At 40.6% G+C, this 20,930-nt stretch overlaps 2 protein-coding genes across 2 annotated transcripts in view; one reads left to right on the top strand and one right to left on the bottom strand.

Moving 5' to 3' along the window:
• Positions 1-14,202, bottom strand: part of tnfaip8l3 (tumor necrosis factor, alpha-induced protein 8-like 3) — a 31,205-nt gene extending 17,003 nt beyond the window's left edge. Inside the window, exon 1 of the mRNA XM_042492216.2 lies at positions 13,830-14,202. Within this exon, the coding sequence (XP_042348150.1) occupies positions 13,830-13,875 (46 nt within the window). The 5' untranslated portion in view covers positions 13,876-14,202. The remainder of the gene's footprint in view (positions 1-13,829) is intronic.
• The window catches only part of gldn (gliomedin), a 49,859-nt gene that overhangs the window by 8,043 nt on the left and 20,886 nt on the right, over positions 1-20,930 (top strand). The window contains exon 5 of the mRNA XM_088075637.1: positions 3,448-3,480. The gene's annotated coding sequence lies outside the window, so the exon portion shown is untranslated. The remainder of the gene's footprint in view (positions 1-3,447; positions 3,481-20,930) is intronic.

The raw sequence follows: 20,930 nt of genomic DNA, 5'->3' as shown, positions 1-20,930 counted from the left end.
TTTTATCAAAAACCGCTTTTATGTGTTTATGAACACTTATATATTGATATTGGTATAGGCCTTAATTATCCATTATTAGTCAGGTATTAATTGTTTATATTAATGTTATATGACATAAATTGTACAATATGATACAATAGCTGCATATATGGTGATAGTATATTATAGGTGAATTACTCTAGATTATGTGTTCCTTGTGTGCTAAAAAACCAAATATATTTCATATGTTGAGGTCAGTGGCATAGACCATATAGTAAGATTTTTCTTTATGTACTGTCGGGTGTTCTGATGTTTTCAGTTTAAATCTATAAGAGGACAACTAACTTAAAACAAACACAGTGCTTGCTGGATGGTTGAACAGCATCTGGATCTCTCTTAAGCCTGAATATATGCTTTCTGCATGAACATAAGCACAGACATGAGCTGACTCAGACTTGTAACTATGACACTTTTTTTAAACTCTTGTACTTTGTTCTAGTTTTTTGTTGGAGAAAACAGATATTCTGCAGAACTGTAGAGGGCATTTCATTGAAAAATCATTTCTACTGCATGGTTCTCTATTTTCTCTGAAATGCTAGATGTGCATGGACATGCAAAAACCTGCTGCATGGGACCTCATTATCTGACGGTCATCACTTTGGCTGTGTGGACACTCGCGACCCTCATAGATGCCTCGTGCATAAATGAAGCATTACCCCACAACTTTCTAATGTTGGAATTGTAGGTGCTGTGTCTGACTATATCGGAAACAAACCATCTAACAATTGCCGCCACTTCACACAGGTGAGTTCAGGTGTGCAGTGTTGTTAAGTAGTAGTAGAAGATGGACACAGTAGGATGTATTGGTCAGACTACATGCCAATGGGCAGCCAAACAAGATTTGACTCAGCTTTACTTTCAAGTGCATTATGTATGAAAATCACATAACCTGTTGGGAGTATTTCTCAATAAAGGCTAATTGATGTACGTTAATGTATCTGTAATGAAGAGGTCTTTTACGTAGTCAGAGACAGTGTTTGAACCTACAAGTGTGTTTATCCTGGGACTGGTCTAAGTGTCTCTACTGTGACTAACAGTCCAGGGAAAAGCACTTAAGAGCCTCTCTGAGTCAGGAGGGACACAAGAACAGATTGCCTTTGGCCGCAGCACAGCCTTATTTAATGCTCCATCCCTCATCTCTTTCTTTGCCTCTCTCTGTCTCTTAGTTTTAATGGCCATGTCCCTGTAGAGCTGAACTAGAGAGATGAGGCGAAATGAGGCAGTGGCAGGAGACGTCTGATTGATTAATGTGCCACTGGCTTGATCGCCTGTCACATGGAGAAGGGGAAAGGGTGAGAGAGAAAAAGAGATTGAGAGAGAGAGATATCAGCGATTTGACCTCCACCTTTAGCACTGGTCATGGCTTTCATCACAGTCACTTCTTGTTATGAAGACCAGAGAAGCAGCTGGTCCACAGAGACTGAGAAGTGGTATCCAGGACATCCTGTTAGGACACAGTGTGGACTGCGAGGGCCCTGTGAGATCCCTGCCCTTTGACCTATCCTCTGCTGTAAAGCTAATGTCTTTACCAGCTGTGGTTTGCTGATGTCTGCCATTGTTTAGCTAGTGAAAAACCAGACCACAGTTAGCTGGTTAGCCGGGCATGGGAACTGGCTGCAGGCTGTCTCCCTCTCTGCTTCCCTCCTCTGGGAGCCTCTCTGGAAAACCATTCTGCCACGATCACTGTTGTCAGGTGGAGGTTGATTGAGGGCAAAAATGCTGAACACTTTTACATGAATAGATGCATGTTGACTGTTAATTTGTACCATACAATAATGATTTATATTACATCCAAGGTGCATTTACAGCTTTAAACATCCACTGTTGGGTGATGCTTTTTACATTTGCTTGTTTTTGTAAGCGACAGCGGCAGTTTGCTCGAAAGATACTGAAGAAAGCATAAGCTCATAATCACAGTGACTGGACAAACAAAAAAAAAATGTCACTGAAAGTACAACCTAAGAATCATGGTTGTGGTTGTCATGCTGCATATTTATGATAAAGTTATGTACTTAACATAAGTGACAAAGGTTAGGTTCAGAAAAGTTAAGTTAGCTTTGAGGAAAGAATCACAGTTGGGCGTTGCCATGTTACATTCTGAATGTTAAGTACTTCACATGAAGCTTCATAAGCAAGTAAAGTTAAGGAGGTTATGTTTAGGAAAGAATCATCTCATTATGTACTTAATGTAAAATAACAAAGGTTATCTTTAGTCAAGTAGAGTCATGTTGGTTAGGTTCAGGCAAGTAAAGTTCATCGGTTGAATTAGGTTAGGTCAAATTCACTTTTTTTACTGGACACAAACGCTGGCCTCTATTGGGAAAATCCTGTGTTTGTTTGACCCCTCCACCACCGCAACGTGTGGTATGTGGTATTTCACTCTTTATGCTACTTAACTTTTTTACTCCGTCACTGCATTGGTCACTTGATCACAGGCTTCTTTTTTATGTGAGTTAAATTACTAGCTCATGATTACATGGATTATGTACAAATTGTTGAGCACAACTTTTTGTAGGTGTACAAAGACAACTTTGTGTGCGAACAGCCGGAAAAATAGATATAACTAAAGATTCAAGGAAATATGAGTCAGCAAAAAAAGTGCTGTTGAGTTGATTTGATCACAAGGAAATGCAGCCGAGCAGGAAAATATCTGTGTATATAACCACCTCAAAAAAAAAATAAAAAAAATTGAGTCATAGAATAGTGGCACTCTATTTATAGAAAGTTGGGTACAAATGTGTGGGTGTGTGTGTTTGTGTGTGAACCATAATGACAGACTGTGTGACTGACGCCTAATAAAAGACAGAGGTGGATAAAATATTGGGGCTTTCCTCAATTTATCTGGCTTGGAACGCAGTCAGAAAGTTCCCTTTAACTTTTTCCATCCGAAATAAAGAAACTAAGTTATTTACAGAGAAAGGAAGAGGGCGAGAGAAAGAGGCAGGGGGTGGGCAGAACTGGCAGTGTGTACATTTTCATTTCACACCATTCAGTCAAGATTAATAGAAGTGAGCAGGAGAAAGTAGGAAGAGGAAGGAGGACATGTTTGCTTGGAAATACTTTGAAATAGCACAGAGGAAGAAAATAAAAATATACAATCATAGCATTCTGAAATGTGTCACTTCATTTAGAGGGAGCGTGGAGGAGTGATGGAAAGAAGTATGGAGGAGGTGGAGGTGTTAAAGAGAGAGAGGTTAAATCATATGACCATATTTTGATTGTTCTGCTCCTGTCAAAATGCTTTACATCAGACACAGACCCACACAACATCATGAACATCCCCTCATTCCTGTTCCCTTTTACATCATCTGCAGCTGTTGTATCAGAATCAGAAATATCATTTATCTTAGTCTTCACGAAGCTCTCGACTCTCTTTGTTTATCTCCTCCTCTATTCATTTCTCACCAGATCTACACTGAGACAAGCGTGAGTGGCAAGGAAGTAAGTGTTTTCCGGCCCGGGGTGAGTCGCTCCTCTCATAGACCTCAGCCAAGTCTCAGCATGCCGTGGCATCGCTTACAAAGAGACACACACAATCACAAACACACACACACATGCGTGCACACACACGTGCGCACACACACACGTGCACAAATCCTCGCATGCACAATCATCCAGGCCTTGCCAGCTTTCCCCATAACTCTGGCCCCCTCGTTTGTTTACTAGTTCACCCACTATAACTGAGTGTACGTAAAAGTAAGGCACTAGGAAGCTTCAAATCTTCAGAGGCCCAGTCTGTTATTGTCCTTATATAGAGCTGAAGCTCCGCCCCCTGCCCTAGCAAACCCCTTTACCGCTTGCATCAATAGCTCGGTGGGTTCTTGGTCCTTAATTGATGCTAGGGTATTTACATTGTTGGACGGTAAGATTGGAAGACTCTTCCACATTTCTAAAGATAAAATAATTTTTTTTTTTTAGCAATGTGCTATTATAATTCCCATGACAGCAACTGACAGCAATTCAATGATTAGTGAAACACTCCAGGTATTACAAGGACGTTTGTTACAACCAGTGGTGGAAAAAACTTTCAGAACTTTTACAAACTTTTATTTTAAGTTATATTTATGCCATTAAGAACATTAATAAATAATGTAAACAACTATTTGCTATGTAAAAAAATAGTAGATTAATGGCATTTTTGGGTCACGCTCCCTCTGTATGTGTTATCATCTGAACTTCTCTGTTTTTTGTTTTGGTAGCTGGGCTGGCTGTGCATGCAAATTAGTGCATGTGAGTCTCTCTTATCGTGACTCACAGGCTGGCTTATTGGTGCCACTCTGCACTGTGTTCATACAGTGGTTACTGTCACAGTCTGTGCTCTGGTGCATTCAGACTTATGGAAAGACTGGACTGATTGTCTGTGTGTCTGTAATAGACCTATTTAAGCTGACTATATTAGTTTGGCTTTCTTTGTTTTTACACGGTTGGTTTATTATTAACAGGATTGTGTTGTTTGGCTTCTGGTTTCTTCGTTCTTCCTCTTCTGTGTTCCTGTGCTGCCTCTCCTTTATTTGCCTATCTACTCTGCCTAATCACCTTATTCCCCTCACCTTAGCTTCTCTGCCCATCACTTCACCTGCACTTCCTCCTCTTGCTAGACTAGTTTGTATTTAAGTCCTGGTATTCAGTTCATTCTTTGTTGGATCCTTGATTTTCATTGTGTGATCTCCAGTTTTCTTTTTCCCTACACCAACCTTGAATAAAGATAGATCTATTAGAATTCCCATTGCCTGCAGTCCCCTGCGTTTGAGCCCACCTGCTCCACACCACATGACAGCTACAGCTGACCAATGATGACGGGAAAGCGTTGTCGCGGAAACGCAACGCCATGGGCGGATTATGAAACAATTGTCCCCCTGGGAACAGATATGCAAAAGGGCCCCACCAACTCTCCTACATATGAGCAAGACAGACTTTGTGGTGGTTTTGCCTCTCTTTGTAGTTCTGCATCTTTTTGTGGTTTTGTGCCTCTTTGTAGTCATTTTGCATCTTTCTGTGGTCATTATGGGTCTCTCCCTCGTCAGTACGTAGTAGCTTGCGTGACATTTTGCAGGTGAAAGCCAGGTTGGCAGAAAAGCACATGAATTTGCATTTATCTTTTGCCAACTTTCTGAATTGCATTACATTTGGATGGAAAAACCCAACTATAACATACTGCTATACTGTCTTCAAAAACAATGGCACTTGTTAAAAGACAAAAAAACAAGCCATTGTTGAAATTATTTTGTGATTTAATGATTCATGCATGAAAGGGTTGACAACTGCAGTTCACAGGAGTGTGGCAAATATAACATCCCAGCATCATATGTCATCTTTTTATTTTCAGATGATGAGGTGTCGACCTGTCAGTGCTGCAGTGGATGTCACAGCTTTTCAAAAATACAAATGACATAAACCCTCAAATAGAAAGTAGCATGGAGTTAACCAGGAGAAGGGGCGGGGCTTCAGATGTCTATCCTGCCTCAATTAAAAGGTTGCTCTCACTTTGATAGGAGTGATAAAACTAAATATAATTTGAGCCTCGGAGGCCCTGACTTTGCATGACATGCTTTAGTGTAAAGCCAGAGTGCTGCAGCTCACTTGGCTGCCAACCCACCACTAACTAATGACCGGGAAATAACTGTGGTTCACACACACTCACATCAACACACATACACATTTGTAGATTTCTGACTTCTTGTGACTACATTCCTTCTTTCAACTTAACCCTCTCCACTACCAGCCGAAACCAAATCCTTCCATGAGCTAATTCAAATCCTCGCTTTAGAGAATAACACAGTGTGGAATTTAAGTTCCTCTTGTTTACCATTATTGCCCATGAAATGTCTAAACCCACAAATGTAATGGCCACATTGGCTTCTTCTGTCTTTTCTGCTGCCTTTTACCTCCCACAGGCAAATAGTTTTAAATGTACACTAAAAGCAGCTTAATGTGACAAACTGCTACACTCTAAACTTTTGTGGTATACCATGCTGAACATATTCCACTTTTTCCTACCGCAATTGTCATAAGGTATAATGAGCACAGTTTGTTCGATTGTGCGAGAGTTAAGTGTGAAAAGCTTTGTGTGTAATTGCCTCCCACTCTGCTTGGCTTTCTGTTGCCTTAATCGGTAAGTGGGAGAGAAAAAGTTCCCATTTAACTCGATGTAATGTGCATGCTGAGGTTATATTAGGAGAGGGCAGGTAAGACAAACCCAGACTGAGGTGGCTTTCACTGAAAGTCTGATAGATGCTGTCTGAAGTCAGATACTTCTGTTGGTACACTCATATGAAGTACACTGTACATTATGTACTAAAATTTGACAGGGTAGTGTGCACTGAAGGCTCATTTATACTCCCTTTATGTATAAAAATAGCTACATCCATTTGATACATTGCAAACATTTCTGCCCCAATACACCATTGTGTCTTTTATGTTGGCATAGACACAGCCAATAGATGGCACTAGAGAGCAGAGTCAAAAGTTTGAGACAACTACAAAGGAGGCGATGTCCCTTTTTACAGAGACTGCAAGCCCATTAAATGTATTGCAATATGTGGACAGAAAAGTATTTTCACTATAATACAGATTTGCTCCGTTGAGCCATTTTGTAAATGTCTTTGTCGTCTCCTATGGCCTTATCTTACTTGAACTACAAGTGAGAACTACTGTGCACAAACACTGCTAGAGCGAACATGTGTATTTGGTCCAGCCCCAGAAACAGCATCAGGCTTTGAAGCAAATTTTACATAGGTGCAAAAAAACACCATACAGATCTGTCATGTGATGCCATTAGGCCCAAAAAAAAAAAGACTTACGTTGTAAAGGAAATGTCTGTAAATCAGTGGATACATAGTTTTTAATGTGCCATAACCCTTGTGAAATGACTTGTTTCAATCTCTGGATTTGATTCATTCAGTCAGATCACATTTTAAAAGTTGCACAATTAAATCACTTTATTCCTATTCAAGCTAGCGGAGCGCTATGGTTGCTTTATGGGCCACACAATGCTGAAAATCCGGTTACTTTCATACTGCGGAAATAGAACTTTTTTGGCTTCATGCGCCACTGAGCAACTTTAGTAGGAATGAACTGGTGCCTGTCTCCAGCCCCTTGTGCTATGTAGGCAACATGGCAACCATTAAGGGTGAGAAGTATCCAACGTCCTATACTCATCTTCTTGACTGTCATGATCTAGATACCTGTACAAGCTCAATGCTCCACTGACGCAGTCCAGCCTTCCCTTAATACACACTGCCCTCACTCATATAGCTTGCCTCTCACACCAGGCGCCACCAGTGACTGTTTGCTTTGCTCTGACTGGCCCTCCAGTGAAACCACAGTCTTCTCCTCCTCCTGAGTGTGTGTCTATGAGGCCTTGTCAAAATGCCTCTGCGGTCTAATTTCATGTTTCAGTAATGGCTCAGCCGTGGGGGGAAACAATTCTCCAAATGTCCCGCAGACACTATGAATGCCACGGTTTTATTATTGTGTCAATGCATGCATGTGCATACAAGGGAAAATGCACTCACACCGGGTCAGGGACCTGAGAGCTTTAGGGTTTGTCTTTCGCTGCAGCTAGAGGAAAAAAAAAAAACATTCTCCTGAGTCGTCTTTTCCACTTACGGCTTCACTCCTTTTTTTTTTTTTTTTTTCTCAGTTCATGTTACAATTTTCCAGAACCAGCTCCTGGTGTCTCGTGTGTGTCTGTGTGTGTGTGTTTGTGTAGAGGGCTGGGGTGTAGTAAGCACTCTCCATCTGTGGGCCAGATTAAAGGCTGAGGGGGAAAAAAATCAGGGATGCATGTGTTAGGAGACCAAGGGAATGAGCAAGAAGAGTGCGGGCATTTTTTCAGAGTGTGTGTGTGTGTGTGGATGGGAGTGTTACAGTGTACGCAGGGCTGGCCCACTCTGCCTGTCTCTCATGTGTAAAGCATGTGGCCAGTCTGCCAACATAGCAATCATGAGGCAGAAGCTCTACTCTGATTGCTGGGTGCTCCTGGCCTGCTGTAATGCAGCAGCCGTGATTTTATTTCTAAGATCTTTGAAGTGTTTGTGGAAGTGTGGATTAGTGGCAATTAACACGAGCAATGGAGCTGTAGAGTTTGTTAATATGTGAATGTGTGAATACTGAAAAAGATCACCTGGCTGAAGATTAAAATTTCAGTTTTGTCATCAAACATCTGCAGCTTTTTTTGTTTATAATAGAACCACAGAAACAGCCCTCATGCCCTTATGCATCCCGCAGCTGTTTTTACAACAGCCAAACAGCTTCTCTTTTCAACAAGTCTGCTTTCCATAGAAAATCTGAAGTGCACACACACGGCTGGAAATAGCTCTGAGGGCGCCAGATTGGGTTCTGGTGTTATAGTGAGTCGCATCATCACCATGATGATGAATCAGCCGAAAGTAGACCGTGGGCTGATTATTCACCGACATAATAATGTAACACCTAAAAAAATAATTCTAACCAGAACGCAGAATTGTTTAGAGAAATGCAAATTTGTGTGTAGTGCAGCTATAGTGCAATTGGGACAGGAGCGCTCCAGCAGAGCAGGTGTGCTGACAGGCACCCGAGCTTTGACTCATAATAAGGTGTGGTCATCGCCAGTTCAACACAGGAAGGAAGGACAGGACTGCTGGATGAATCAGTTTGTGGGTACTGGATGGTCAGCGGCGTGCTCATTGCATGACTGGATGATTATGGGAAAAAATGTGTGCCTTTGTGTGTGTGTGTGTGTGTGTGTGTGTGTGTGTGTGTGTGTTGTGTTGTGTAAGGTCTAGAGGATGTTTCTTTCAGAGAAGTTATAGCGTAGCTCTATGTGTTGTGGCTGATCTTTGTGCTTTAACACACAAAAGAGAACTGTTGAGCAAAGACAGAAAAACACATTTACGAAAATGAATGATTGCTCTTTTGAATGATTCTCACTCCATAGTCCAAATCCTGACTCTCACATGATCACCCGTCATAAAAAAAAGTTAACTATAATGCCTTCCCTGTAAATGCAACACATTCTCACTCCCAACCAATGTTTGGTCAGTGGGCCTAAACATCAAACTGTGGCACTCTTGGTAGCCCTCCAGAGTCAATTATCAACGCTCAGGTTCAGCGTGTCAATTTAAGCTTATTACATGCATTGTGCCTTTTCAAAATAAACTTCTGTTTTCACAGGATGAGGAATGTACAGTTTCCATTTGATAAATGCAGATAGTATCTTTTAAGAACATATGTACAAAATATATATATATATATATATATATATATATATATATATATATGTATATATATTTAAAGGGTTACTTCCTTAGGTGAAGGCCCTAAAAGCATGTGGTTAGGTATAAAAAACCATCATGGCTTATGTTTTTTTACAAATGTAAGATGACGTCACGTGACATATGTCACCAGAATGCCACACATACAAACACACTACATTGTAATTAAAATAATTCAGCTGAGTTTTGGTTTCACATGGGACACAAGCAGTGGTCTCCTGGGTAAAAATGCAGAGCTTCTTCAACCCATACACATCCAACGCAGACTTTCTCATTCTTTATACCACAGCAGTTGCTGAGTTGTTGAATGTCAAAAAATGCTGCTGCCCAGTGCATCTCATACCGCCACTATTTATTGAGTTGTGAATTAGAGCTGGTTCATAAAAGTTCATTTTTTGTGAATTTTATTACATTCTTGGATTGAGACAACTCAATAAACACGTGTGATGTCACCCTCAATAATTTCCACGACAGCTTAAAAAGTAGAAAAGCTTTCAATAGGCACATCATCGGCAATTATCACATTTTCGTCTGGTCCGACAATAATTCAAGTGCAAGGACCTTTTATGTGAAATGTTTATTTTGTTTAAGAATTTGCATTCACCTGGTAGAAGAGGAAATAACTTTCCCCCAAAAGAACCTGTTTGACACGCTGCCTTTCTTTCTTTATACGCTCATTATTGCCTCACCTCTCAATCACCTCCATGTGAAGAGTGTGAAATGTTGTAGCCCATTGAGGAAACATAAAAAATGCATATCACTTTTAGTATCTATAGTTTTCACACAAAATCATGACAGTTTTAATGTGTATACCACCAAAGCAGTTTCCACTAAAGGTTTTTAAGAAATATTTTCCTCTTACCTGTGTGCTATTTACGTTTGTTGTGAGATGCTCACACCAAAGATTGTTGAGTGTTAAAATTATCATCTTTTCTACTTTCTAATGGAGCTCAAAGTATCAAATTATATAAAACATTTAATTATTCAACAACAATGCCTTTTTCCAGAAATCATCACCTGGTCACTCATGATAATCCAGAGACCTTGTTGTGAGCAGTTTCATGGAGAAACTATTTTCCTTCTATAACCGTATCACTACACAAAAGGATGCATGCATTTGCTGCTCACCTAGCACCACTTAGCTGACTAAAGGTACAGCTCAGCTGAGGGGGAGCACATGCCTGTCATCTATGAGTAGATCCAAGTTTACCTCTCTGCAGTGATACGGTTGGTGGGTGTAGTTCTATATAAAAGAAAATAGTTCCTACATGAAACTGCGGACTGTCTGTGGATTATCTTGAGTAACTGGGTCATGATTTCTGGAAAGAAACAGTCTAGACTGATGGATAGTACTACAAGTGAGAGGAAAAACTGATATATATATATATTTATTTTGGTGTGAACTGACTCTTTAACAAAGTTATCTATCGATATAATTCAGTCAACAAGCAGCAATGTTAAACCACTTTAATGGCAAACATTTTGTGTTTTCCCATGTTGAAAACAGCTTCACGAGTTTCACTTGGAGGCAGCATAACCTGTGGCTGAATGAACCAAGGTCAGGCATGTTCTCTGAGGCATTGTGGGAAGTGTAGAACTGAAGAAAAATACAAGATAGGATGAGGGAAAGTTGGTTTGAACCACAAGTATTTACCCAGGAATGTACCAAACTTTACTAATTGCTAATAACGACAGTGTCTGAGGAGGAATTTAAGGAAACATGGGACTCTTAAGATGTCAGTCGCACTCTCTAACAACAGCCACCAACAGCTCAAGGGCAGAGGAGAAGTCTGAAGGGTCAAACACACCTGAAACCAAATACCTCAATATTTACACTACTGAGGTTTTGTGTCAAAATACGTATTAAAAGTGCAGATCAATGATGCATCCCTCATCCACGCATGCAGGAGGGTCATGTTTGTGTACACCATCACTTTCAAAATATGCCTGTTTTCAAAATATATTTGCTCAGGTTTTGTTGGGACATTTGACCTTATAAAGTGAGCCATACCAGTTTTTTTTCCACTGAGGAGAAGAGACCGCTGCACAGCCACAAAGCACGGTGCATTTTGAGTATGAGTCAGGCACTCGACTGGGAGAAATGTCATTCTACTTTTGCTCTCACTCTTCCTTCTTAACATGTCTAACATTGTTTTTCTGCCAAAAAAAGACAAGCCTACAAGATTTAAATCCTCTTACATTACAACGACTGTTCCACTATACATTGCTGGAAGCTTTAGCAGATCACGGCATCTGTAGTAAAATGAAAAATGGCTCCATGATTTACCTCTGGCTGAGTCTCTGGAAAACATTGTACATCACTTCACATGAAAGTGAAATTTCTAAAAGCCTCCATCTCATATAAGAGTCCTGGCTGGTGTTTTTTTTTTACCTCTAACAGTGCATAAAATCAGCAGGTGATACAGACATGTCATCACTTACTGATGATGTATCTAAAACTTTATGGCTCTCATGTTAAAGGAAAAGTTTACCAAAAAAAATATTTTTTTGTATATCAATTACTCAACGCACAAATCCAAAAACAGAGAAAATTCTTGTTGAATTAAAGTCATAGGGGTCCTCATTTAACAACAGCAAAACCACATCAAAACATCTTCATGTCACAGAGCTCATGCATTATAATCCAAATCTCATCTATCCAGTCGTATGCGCAGTACTTCCCAAACACCTGCATTTTCACTGAAACCTTAGCATTTAAAATAATTCTGCTTAAAAAGAAACACACAGAGGAGTAGCATGTCGGGTAAGCTTGCTACTTGTAGTGTTTTTGGTAGTCAGATTATAGCGAAAATGCCTGTGTCTGGGAAATACTGAGCATATGACTGGATAAATGAAACCTGGATTAAACTGCACAATTTGTGAGAGTTTGAGAACACAACATTGTGTTTGACACAGTGTTGCTGTTGTTAAACGTGGACCCCAATGACTTCAATCCGAGAACTTCGTCCCTTTTGGATTCTTCGTTGCCAAAAAATAACAAAGTTTAAATCACAAGTGAAATGTAACAAAGACTAAGCAATTGATATACAAATAATCATTTTGTGGGTGAAGTATTTTTTTAAGGTTCCTCTCTCTTTTTGCAAATGGACAAACAGACAGACAGACAGACAGACAGACAGACAGTGAGCCAGATGGACAGACAGATGGTCTGAGTTCAACAGAGCATCATTAACATACAAAGCAAATACACCATCAAATTAAGAGGCAAACAGCCGCACCATCATCACCATTGCACTGATACTGTGACCTTCTACATCCCCCGGACAATAATTGGCACATTCCTGGACAAGTGTACACTTTAAAAAGACCTATTTACAAACTCTTACGTTTTTTATATTCTATTGTGGTTTTTTTGTATTATTCTATATTATGTCTTTCTACTTTTCCACTGTTTACTAAGTCCTTGTATGTGCAAACTTACTTGGCATTAAACTGCCTCTGAACCTGATTCTGATTGTTACAAGGTCGCCAACAGGGGCAACAACATGCCCTCATAAGTTGTCTGTAATTTGATGGCCATAACAGACTAGATAAATAGTACCCAGGGACAGTCCATACATGTGTATGGAAGATAATTTTAGGGGAACCCACAGCTCTCATAGAGAGGATAAAGTCATATAAAGCGTCAAACTGCAGCTTTACAGGGAGTATGTAGAAAAGCCAACAGTTGCCAAGGTATTTGACTGTTCTAGCATGCTGCACCGTGTTATAAAACCCTCCTGGAGACACATTTGATTCACGATCTTTGAACTCAAACTTATCTCCAGAAGGCTGTTTCATCTCCTGGCTTGAATTCTGCACTGGATCACAGTTCAATAAAATCGCCCACTCGCTTGGAATGCTGGGTAATATCCAATGAGAGACTCTAAACTTCACGGATAAATACATTTTTGCTTTGCTTCCCTGTACTCTGACAGCATAAAACAACTTCCAGTTAATCTTAACTTTTTCATTCTCCCAATGAGTGTGATACGGACCAGAAGAGAGGAAGAAGAGGAGGTTTTCGGGGAGGCTGTGCTCTCTTCATAGCTGGATGTGTTGATGAACAAACTGGCTGCACGTGTCAGAGCTTGCCTGTTCCTGGTGGTGACTGAGCCGGCTTTCATTCGCGCACTCAGTGAGGCTCTGCCAGTCACCAGCATCAGAGTGTACGTGCATCACAGCATTGACTCTAATGCATCTCAGGAACGAGCTACAGATAGTGGACTCTTAAAAGTTGTGTAATTCTTGGATTTGGAGGCATTATAGAAGTATTTAGATGTGTAGGCAAAGTGATGATCTGTGTAAGGGTGACTGCAGTGTGAGGGAAATGGTATAGAGCTAATGAAGGTACAGCCCCAGTGACAAAATATGAGCATGGTGAAGGTCCAGGGGCCAAAGAAAATGCTGAAAAACTCCCTGACCCACTAAATAAACTAATTTATTAGACGATGGTATGTGTGTACTTAAAGTCTACTACTACAACGTGTCAGTAACTGATGTTGCAGTTGCAGTAATGGTCTCAATGAGGCTTACCTGGGGACAGGTCTCCGTCACTCTGCTCTCCGGAGTCTGAATCCATCTTCTCCTGCAGGACACTCGGAGGCTGCAGAAGCTCTCTGATTCCTCTTTCTTCTTGTTCCCTTTCCTCTCCAGGGACACTTATGATTTCTTCACCCAGAGAAAAATCTAAAAATGCAATTTCTCGTTTTTATTTCTCCTCCTGGTACGCTAAACTTCCCCTCCCAGCCTGGATCACTGCAGCTGTGAGAGGAATGCTACTGGGCTGATTTGCTGAGCTGTCCTCCTTTTTCTTTTTTGCTCTCCTTTTTCCTTTTGCTCTCCTCTCTTCTCCTGACTCCCTCAGTTTTCCCTTCTCCCTCTCATCTACTTTCCCTGTGTCTGATGCTCCCTCCCCTCGCTCACTCACGGTCCGTCCCCCTCTCCGTTTCTCCCTCCCTTGTCCCTGCCACTTAGTCCCTCCTCCTTCTCCTCTCATTCGGTGCTGTCACACTCAGCCTCTTCACGCTTTCTCCACTCAAACTCTTTCTCTACCTCTTTCTGTATGCTGTAAGTGCCGTCTCTTCCTCTCTCTCTCTTCCTCTCTCCCTCCCTCTCTCTGTCTCTGGGTAAGAGTGCTGCCTGTGTTTTAGCAGAGCTATGGGAGAGACTCATTCATGGCAACTTGAAATTCATCTCCAGCAGTAAAAATCCCATGACCCCTTGTTACTGGCTGTTATAAAATCAGTCACTTACTGTCTGTGGCAGTCACATAAAGTCAGGCCAGGTAACTGTTTTACTTTTTACAAGAATCATCAGGTAGATCTGAAATGTTTGGGTCAAAGGAAAGTAGTTTTTGAGTTGTATAAGACGATGATTTAGAAGAAACATCCACCCAATCTTATGTCCATTTGCAAAGATTTCCATCCAAAGCATACTCTATTTTTAGATTGCCTTTTCTTACAGGAATTTACTATTTTCCATTTACTTGTTATCTGTTTTTGATAGATACAACATGCAATATTTCACAGTCAGTCGACAAACAGCAGCCTTTTCAAAGCAAACACATACAAAATTTACAGCATTTTCTCTGCTGATCTTCTGATCACTCAGCTCATGAATGCCAGCTCAGTGTCAGTGTGTCCTTGAGTGCCCCACTAATGAGTGTTTTCAGTGTCTTCGGCTACAAATATAAATAACTAGAATTATATTCTGTTTATGTGTCCCTGAGAAGCCTTAAGAATGGAAGACATTGGCCAGATGACATGTTTTTTTAAAGATTATTTTTTGGGGCTTTTTGGCTTTTATTAAAAACAGGACAGATTCAGTGTGAAAGGGGGAGAGAGAGAGGGGATGACATGCAGTTAAGGTCAGAGGGTGGAATCAAATCAGCAGCCGTTGCGACAAGGACATAGCCTTTGTACATGTGGTGCCGGCTCTACCAGGTGAGCTCCTGGGCGCCCTTACATGACATGATCTAATGCCTACTCGTCATATTTTAAGGATTAGGTGGAAGATCCAGCATTGTTATAATGATGACAGGTGCGGCCCTCGCACTGTATCTTGTTGCGGAAGGGGTCGGTTCATGGGCAGATTATGTGCCTGGGTACATATATGCAAACGACCCCAACACCGTAATTCACAGACTTTCTTGTTTTGCCTAGTTTATGTTGCTGTCTTGTACCTTTTTGTAGCCGTTATACACCTTTTCTATTTTTTGTCTCTTTGAGGTTGTTTTGTCTCTTTGTAGATCTTTTGCATTTGTTTGTGGTCATTTTTAGTCTCTTCCTCATTGGTATGTGTTACAGTAATTTGAGTGACATTTTGCACATGAAAACCAGAGGGAAGAGCTGACACTTTTTGGCCCTTGGGCCTGCGACTGGTGGGCCCATTCAGTAATCCATCCATCGGTTGGTGGTATGTCATGTGAGTCAACTTGCATGACAAAGGAGGGGTTGGCGATAAGGTTAAGGCATGAAAACTACTTCATTAGAGTTAAGAAAAGATCATGGTTGTCATTAGTGACAAGAGTTGACTCACGTCACTAGCGACTCTTGACGAAATAACTAAACATTGACTTTTAGTTTCGCATGGTACACAAACACTAGTTTCCTGTGTTTGTTGGACCCTGAGGGTAAACTTAGGTGAACTTGCTGTATATAAAATGTACATAAAATAGGTAACAATATGGCACAATTTACATATATTCTTGCCATTGTAAAGTGTTCATGATGAACATGTAAAACCGCTGCTGCAAGAGACTTAAATTATTATCTGACTGCATTTCCTCTCAGCTCTATGGGGCATTTTTGTGCCTTTCAGTGTGTTGTTTTGGTCTTACTTTGCTGTTTTCCAGCAGCAGGCAGCTGTTTTAAGGACAGAATACTGATAAAAATAATATATACTGATTGTATGCCAAACAACAGACACATTTAGGGACTAGCAGGAGAACATAGTGGAGCATTTAGTAGCTAAAGAACAGATATTTCCCTCAGGAGTTGTAGGAGACTTAAATGAGAGAAAAATATTGGATTTACACTCATTGGGTGGTCAGACACACTACTCTAAAGGAAGAAAACAAACTTACAGAAAGAATGCACAGGCACTGTCTGTAGGTATTTCCAGCACAGCTGTAACTGATTTTTAGTAATCAATGTCAGGTTTTGGAGTCAGATCAAACAACAACAGATTCTTTGTTGACTCACCAGTTTACAAATTCAACAACCATGCAGAGTGATGTTTATTGTAGAAGAAGATACACCAGTTTCTGCATCCACGTAAAGCAGCAAGGCACTTAGTAAAGGTTATAACTTTCGCTAGAACTCTCATTACATCTTTCATACAGCTAAACAAAGAGACAAATAGAATCATTTAGGTAAATACTGTATGAATTCAGATGTATGAAATGAATAACCATTTATCTGCAGTCTGTGAGACAACATATTGCTCAGATTCAGAAGTGAGGGGGCAGGTGGGCGTGCAGTCGGTGGTCCAACAACAGTTGCAGGCGACACCATCTCCCAGGTGTGGAGCTGACTGTTGCTCAGCATGAACACTGGGCACCAGATGGCTTTGGTCTGCCTGCCCACTGCCCGAGGCTCACTTATCTTCGTCACTGTGTGCATTTGCGTGTTTGCACATTCTCTCCTCTGCAATATTGCAGTGTCAAAAATGATATCACAGTACTCAAAAACAAGCTGAGCTACTTTGATTCTAGTATTGAAGCTGTGTACTTCTAATATGGTGCTATATCCCTGAGACAGAGAAGCATATACATAAGATACAGAATCTTGGTTTGCTTTGAAAAGTACTTCAATTTTCTTTTAATCAAAAGTTACAAGAACTCATGTATGAAATTAAAACAGAATATTATTCTTGAGCACACTTTAGTCCTTGTGGACTTTGCAAATGAGCTGTTGAGTGTTGGCTAAGCCTCTGCAATTCAGTTTCTGACATAATAACTGGCATCAGCATCTCCATAAAATGTGCCCTTGTGATGTGAGGGCATTAAGTTTATAAGTACTTTTGCTTGTGTAACTACAAGCTACTGTCAAATCCACTGGGTCCTTGCATGATAGGACAAACCAACCACGCCACACTAATAGGGCACAACGACCACTGGTGAAAAAAGAATTCATATCCAGTCCTGCAAAGCAAAAAAGTACTCCATTACAAGTAAAAGTCCTGCTTTCAGAGTCTTACTTAATTTGGTACATAAGTATGATTAAATCAGAAGTAGTAGTTATTATGCAGAATGGCCCATTTTAGAGTAGCATGATATAATCTATAGTATACGTTTACTATTACTGATAAATTGATAGCAGTAATTTAATGTAGCTGGTGAGGGTAAAATTAATGTTAAGTTCATTTTATACCGCTGGGTAGTAAAATCCATCCATCGCTTGCAGGGTCACAAGGGTCAGGAGCCCTTTCAGCTCACATTGGGCTGGAGGCAGGGTGCACTCTTGAGGTCACAATCTGATGTCACAGGGCTGGCACGAATATAGGCAACCATTCAAACTGACAATCATACCTAGAGGCAATTTAGAGGCACCAGTTTACCAAGACAGCACATTGTATTTAATTTGGGTTGTAAAATATCACTACTACTGCTACTAATGCTACTACTACTACTACTACTACTACTACTACTAATAATAATAATAATAATGCTAATTATAATAATAATACATTTTATTTATAGAGTACTTTTCAAGAAACTCAAAGATGCTTTTTAGCCATTACGACACCAATAAAATTAGTTTCTTAGTCCAGTAACTAGTAGCTGTAATCATTAAATAGATGTAGCGGAGTAAAAGTATAATAGAGGAAGCGTGAAACAGAATAAAGTATTAGGATGTGGGGTCATATGCCTGTTCTGTAAGGGTTGAAGGAATTGAAACTTGTCTTGTAGCAGATTTGTTGGAGTGGATGGGTCCAACAAACCCCTGAATTTAATGTGGAAATCCATTGTTGGCTTCCTTTTGCCTAATATCGCCTAACCATCGGTGCCAGCATGTGCATTTGTTGACATCCTGGTGTTGGTTGCCAGGTGCAGTGTAATCCCACTATATGCTTGTGTTTTTGTAGTAATGATGTAATATAAGAAGTGAGAGCACCTATAGGACGGGCAGGAGGAACCACAAACAACGGAATTTCATGGGGAAGTCCAGTGTTTTGTCTCATGTGTGAATATGACTTTTTTTTTACTACAACTTACCATGTGCCCCTTCCCCTAAACCTAACCTCTCTTGCATAAACCTAACCATCATCGCCTGCATGTGCATTTGTTGACATTCCACCATGGGTTGCCATGTGCTGTTGTTGCTTGAACATAATCATGTGCAGCATAATCCCACCATGTGCTTGTGTTGACATCACAGTAAAGGCATCTTGGAACCTCTGTAGCAGACGCAGAAAGATACCTAGAGCGTAATCTGTAGACGCAGTCCACTTTAGTCCACTGCAAAGCGGCAATATGTAATGACTGAGAATGAGATTATGATGAATGATGAGAACGTGTTGGCGTGTCTGTGGGGATTTGCTCAGTTTAGGAGACAGCCTCAAGTGGAAATCTGAAGATAAGCAGTTTCTGGCACTTTTGCATTGTCTTGATTTTTCAGTCTGAGAGGTTGCTGCTTGAGTTCCACCCACTAATACAAATGTTGGTGCACTTCCCTACTTATAAGTCTGTGTGGGTTGAGCACATAAAAAAACACATCTAATACTATAAAGTTGTAATAGGTGAGTAATAGAATAAAATTTAAATACAGCACAGTTGCTCTTAAATTGCACTTGTACTTTCAGTTACTTTCCACCACTGATAATGAACAATGTTAAGTGAATCTTTCTTATGGACATTTTGGGAATGTTTTTAATTCCATGACTTTCCCGGTCAAACCCAAACTGTCTGGTGCTGACAGTTAAATGGACGGGCAAAAACAGAAGGGAAACAACAGCATGCATGTAAAGAGTAGCAGCTGTACCAAACGTTGTAGCCTCAAACCGAAACCTCCAGGCTGGCTCATGTTGAAAGCAGAAAATGAGGACTAAAAGAAGGAAAAGAAGAAGAAGCAGAGGAGCTTCCTCTAATGATGAGCGCCACCGCTCTCCTCTGATGTTCAATGAGAAACAAATGAGCTGACTTTGCAAAGCAGGCCGCATGAAAAGGCCATGAAGTGAGAGTTTCCTTGTGATCCACTGCCTTTCCTGGCAGAGAGCCTTCCTGTCTGGGCTTCTTCAGACGGGCCGGCCTGATGAGAGAGAGTCACTTCTAGATCAATTATTATGATTCGATTAGTATTAAGAGGATTGTTGCTGTAAAATCAGTTAACGTAAGCGCACATTCTGAGAAAACAAGCAAATGTCTCACAGCATGGAAAACTAACTGTAGGAGGTACAATTTGCATTGACAACGTGCCGACAATGTAGAAAGATGAGTACATTGCCAGTTTACCCTTTCTGGTAGATGTTTCCATGGCAACCAAGGCTCTTTTTTAATGAAGCAGTAATCCAGCAGGGGACTAAAACAGAGAGACAATATGGCTACTGGCATTTGAGAATTTTAGCACAACATTGTGTGTCTGTGTGTGTGTGTGTGTGTGTGTGTGTGTGTGTGTGTGTGTGTTTGTGTGTTTGTGTGTTTGTGTTTGTGGGCAGTAAACAGCACGTAATCAATCAGATTGTCAATCAGAGCGCGAGGCAGGACAGTCTAAAGTTTTTGCTGCGAGGCTCTTACGTCTGGGTTATTTTAAAAGCTGTCTGGCATCCTGCCTCTACAAATCTGTCATGGAGCAATAGAAATAAATGGAACGAGACGGAAAATATACATCACGTGACAGGCAAAAAAAACCACAAATGAAGAACTGTGGACTTCCTTAAGAGGAAGAACAGACTGAATATTTCAAAGAAGTGCATCAGATTCTGCAAGGCAAGCTGTTATGATAAAGTAATGCCCCTCGCAGGTCCAAGTAAAAAGCACCTCCATGTCGTAGATTTGCAATATTCATATTTCATGTGCATCTTTAAGGTGCTCTACCTTAAAATAGTAAAAAGTGTCTCAAAGTGTGAAAACTCTCACTTTAAAAGACACTTGCATAATGAAACTGCACTGTGACCGACACACAGATGATATTTCTGCCAGAAGCAGGCAATGCTGACACGGTTTGAAACCACAAGTATTATTCAATTCCCTTTTTAAAATATTTCCTAAAAAAAAACACACACACACACACACACACACACACACACACACACACACACACACACACACACACACACACACCGCAGTCCCCCCAGTTGTAGACTTGAATTGAAAGCTACCACAGATCTATTTAGCAGATGCCTGGTATCCCACAGTTTGGAGCCTGAGGAATCACATTAGCTCAGTATGCACTCTGTATACTGGAGCTCTCCCCATTTTCTCCACTACGCTTCTGAAACTGTCTGGATCTTGACAGCCAAAAAACTTATGATTGAATACATTTACTTTAAAGACATTTTTTGGTTTTTAGTGAAATATCTCAACAACTGTGTCACATGGCAAAAAAAATCCAGTAGCAATATCTGTAGCAAATGACTCGGCACATGTCATGTGGTGCAGACTTTGCAGCATTAAGATTGAATTATAATAACTTG

This window comes from Plectropomus leopardus, chromosome 1 (genome assembly GCF_026936395.1).
Source record: "Plectropomus leopardus strain MGB_pleo_1.0 chromosome 1, ASM2693639v1, whole genome shotgun sequence".
NCBI classification, from domain to species: Eukaryota; Metazoa; Chordata; class Actinopteri; order Perciformes; family Serranidae; genus Plectropomus; species Plectropomus leopardus.
The sequence above is the reverse complement of the archived record's forward strand: the minus strand, read 5'-3'. Positions and strand labels throughout refer to the sequence as shown.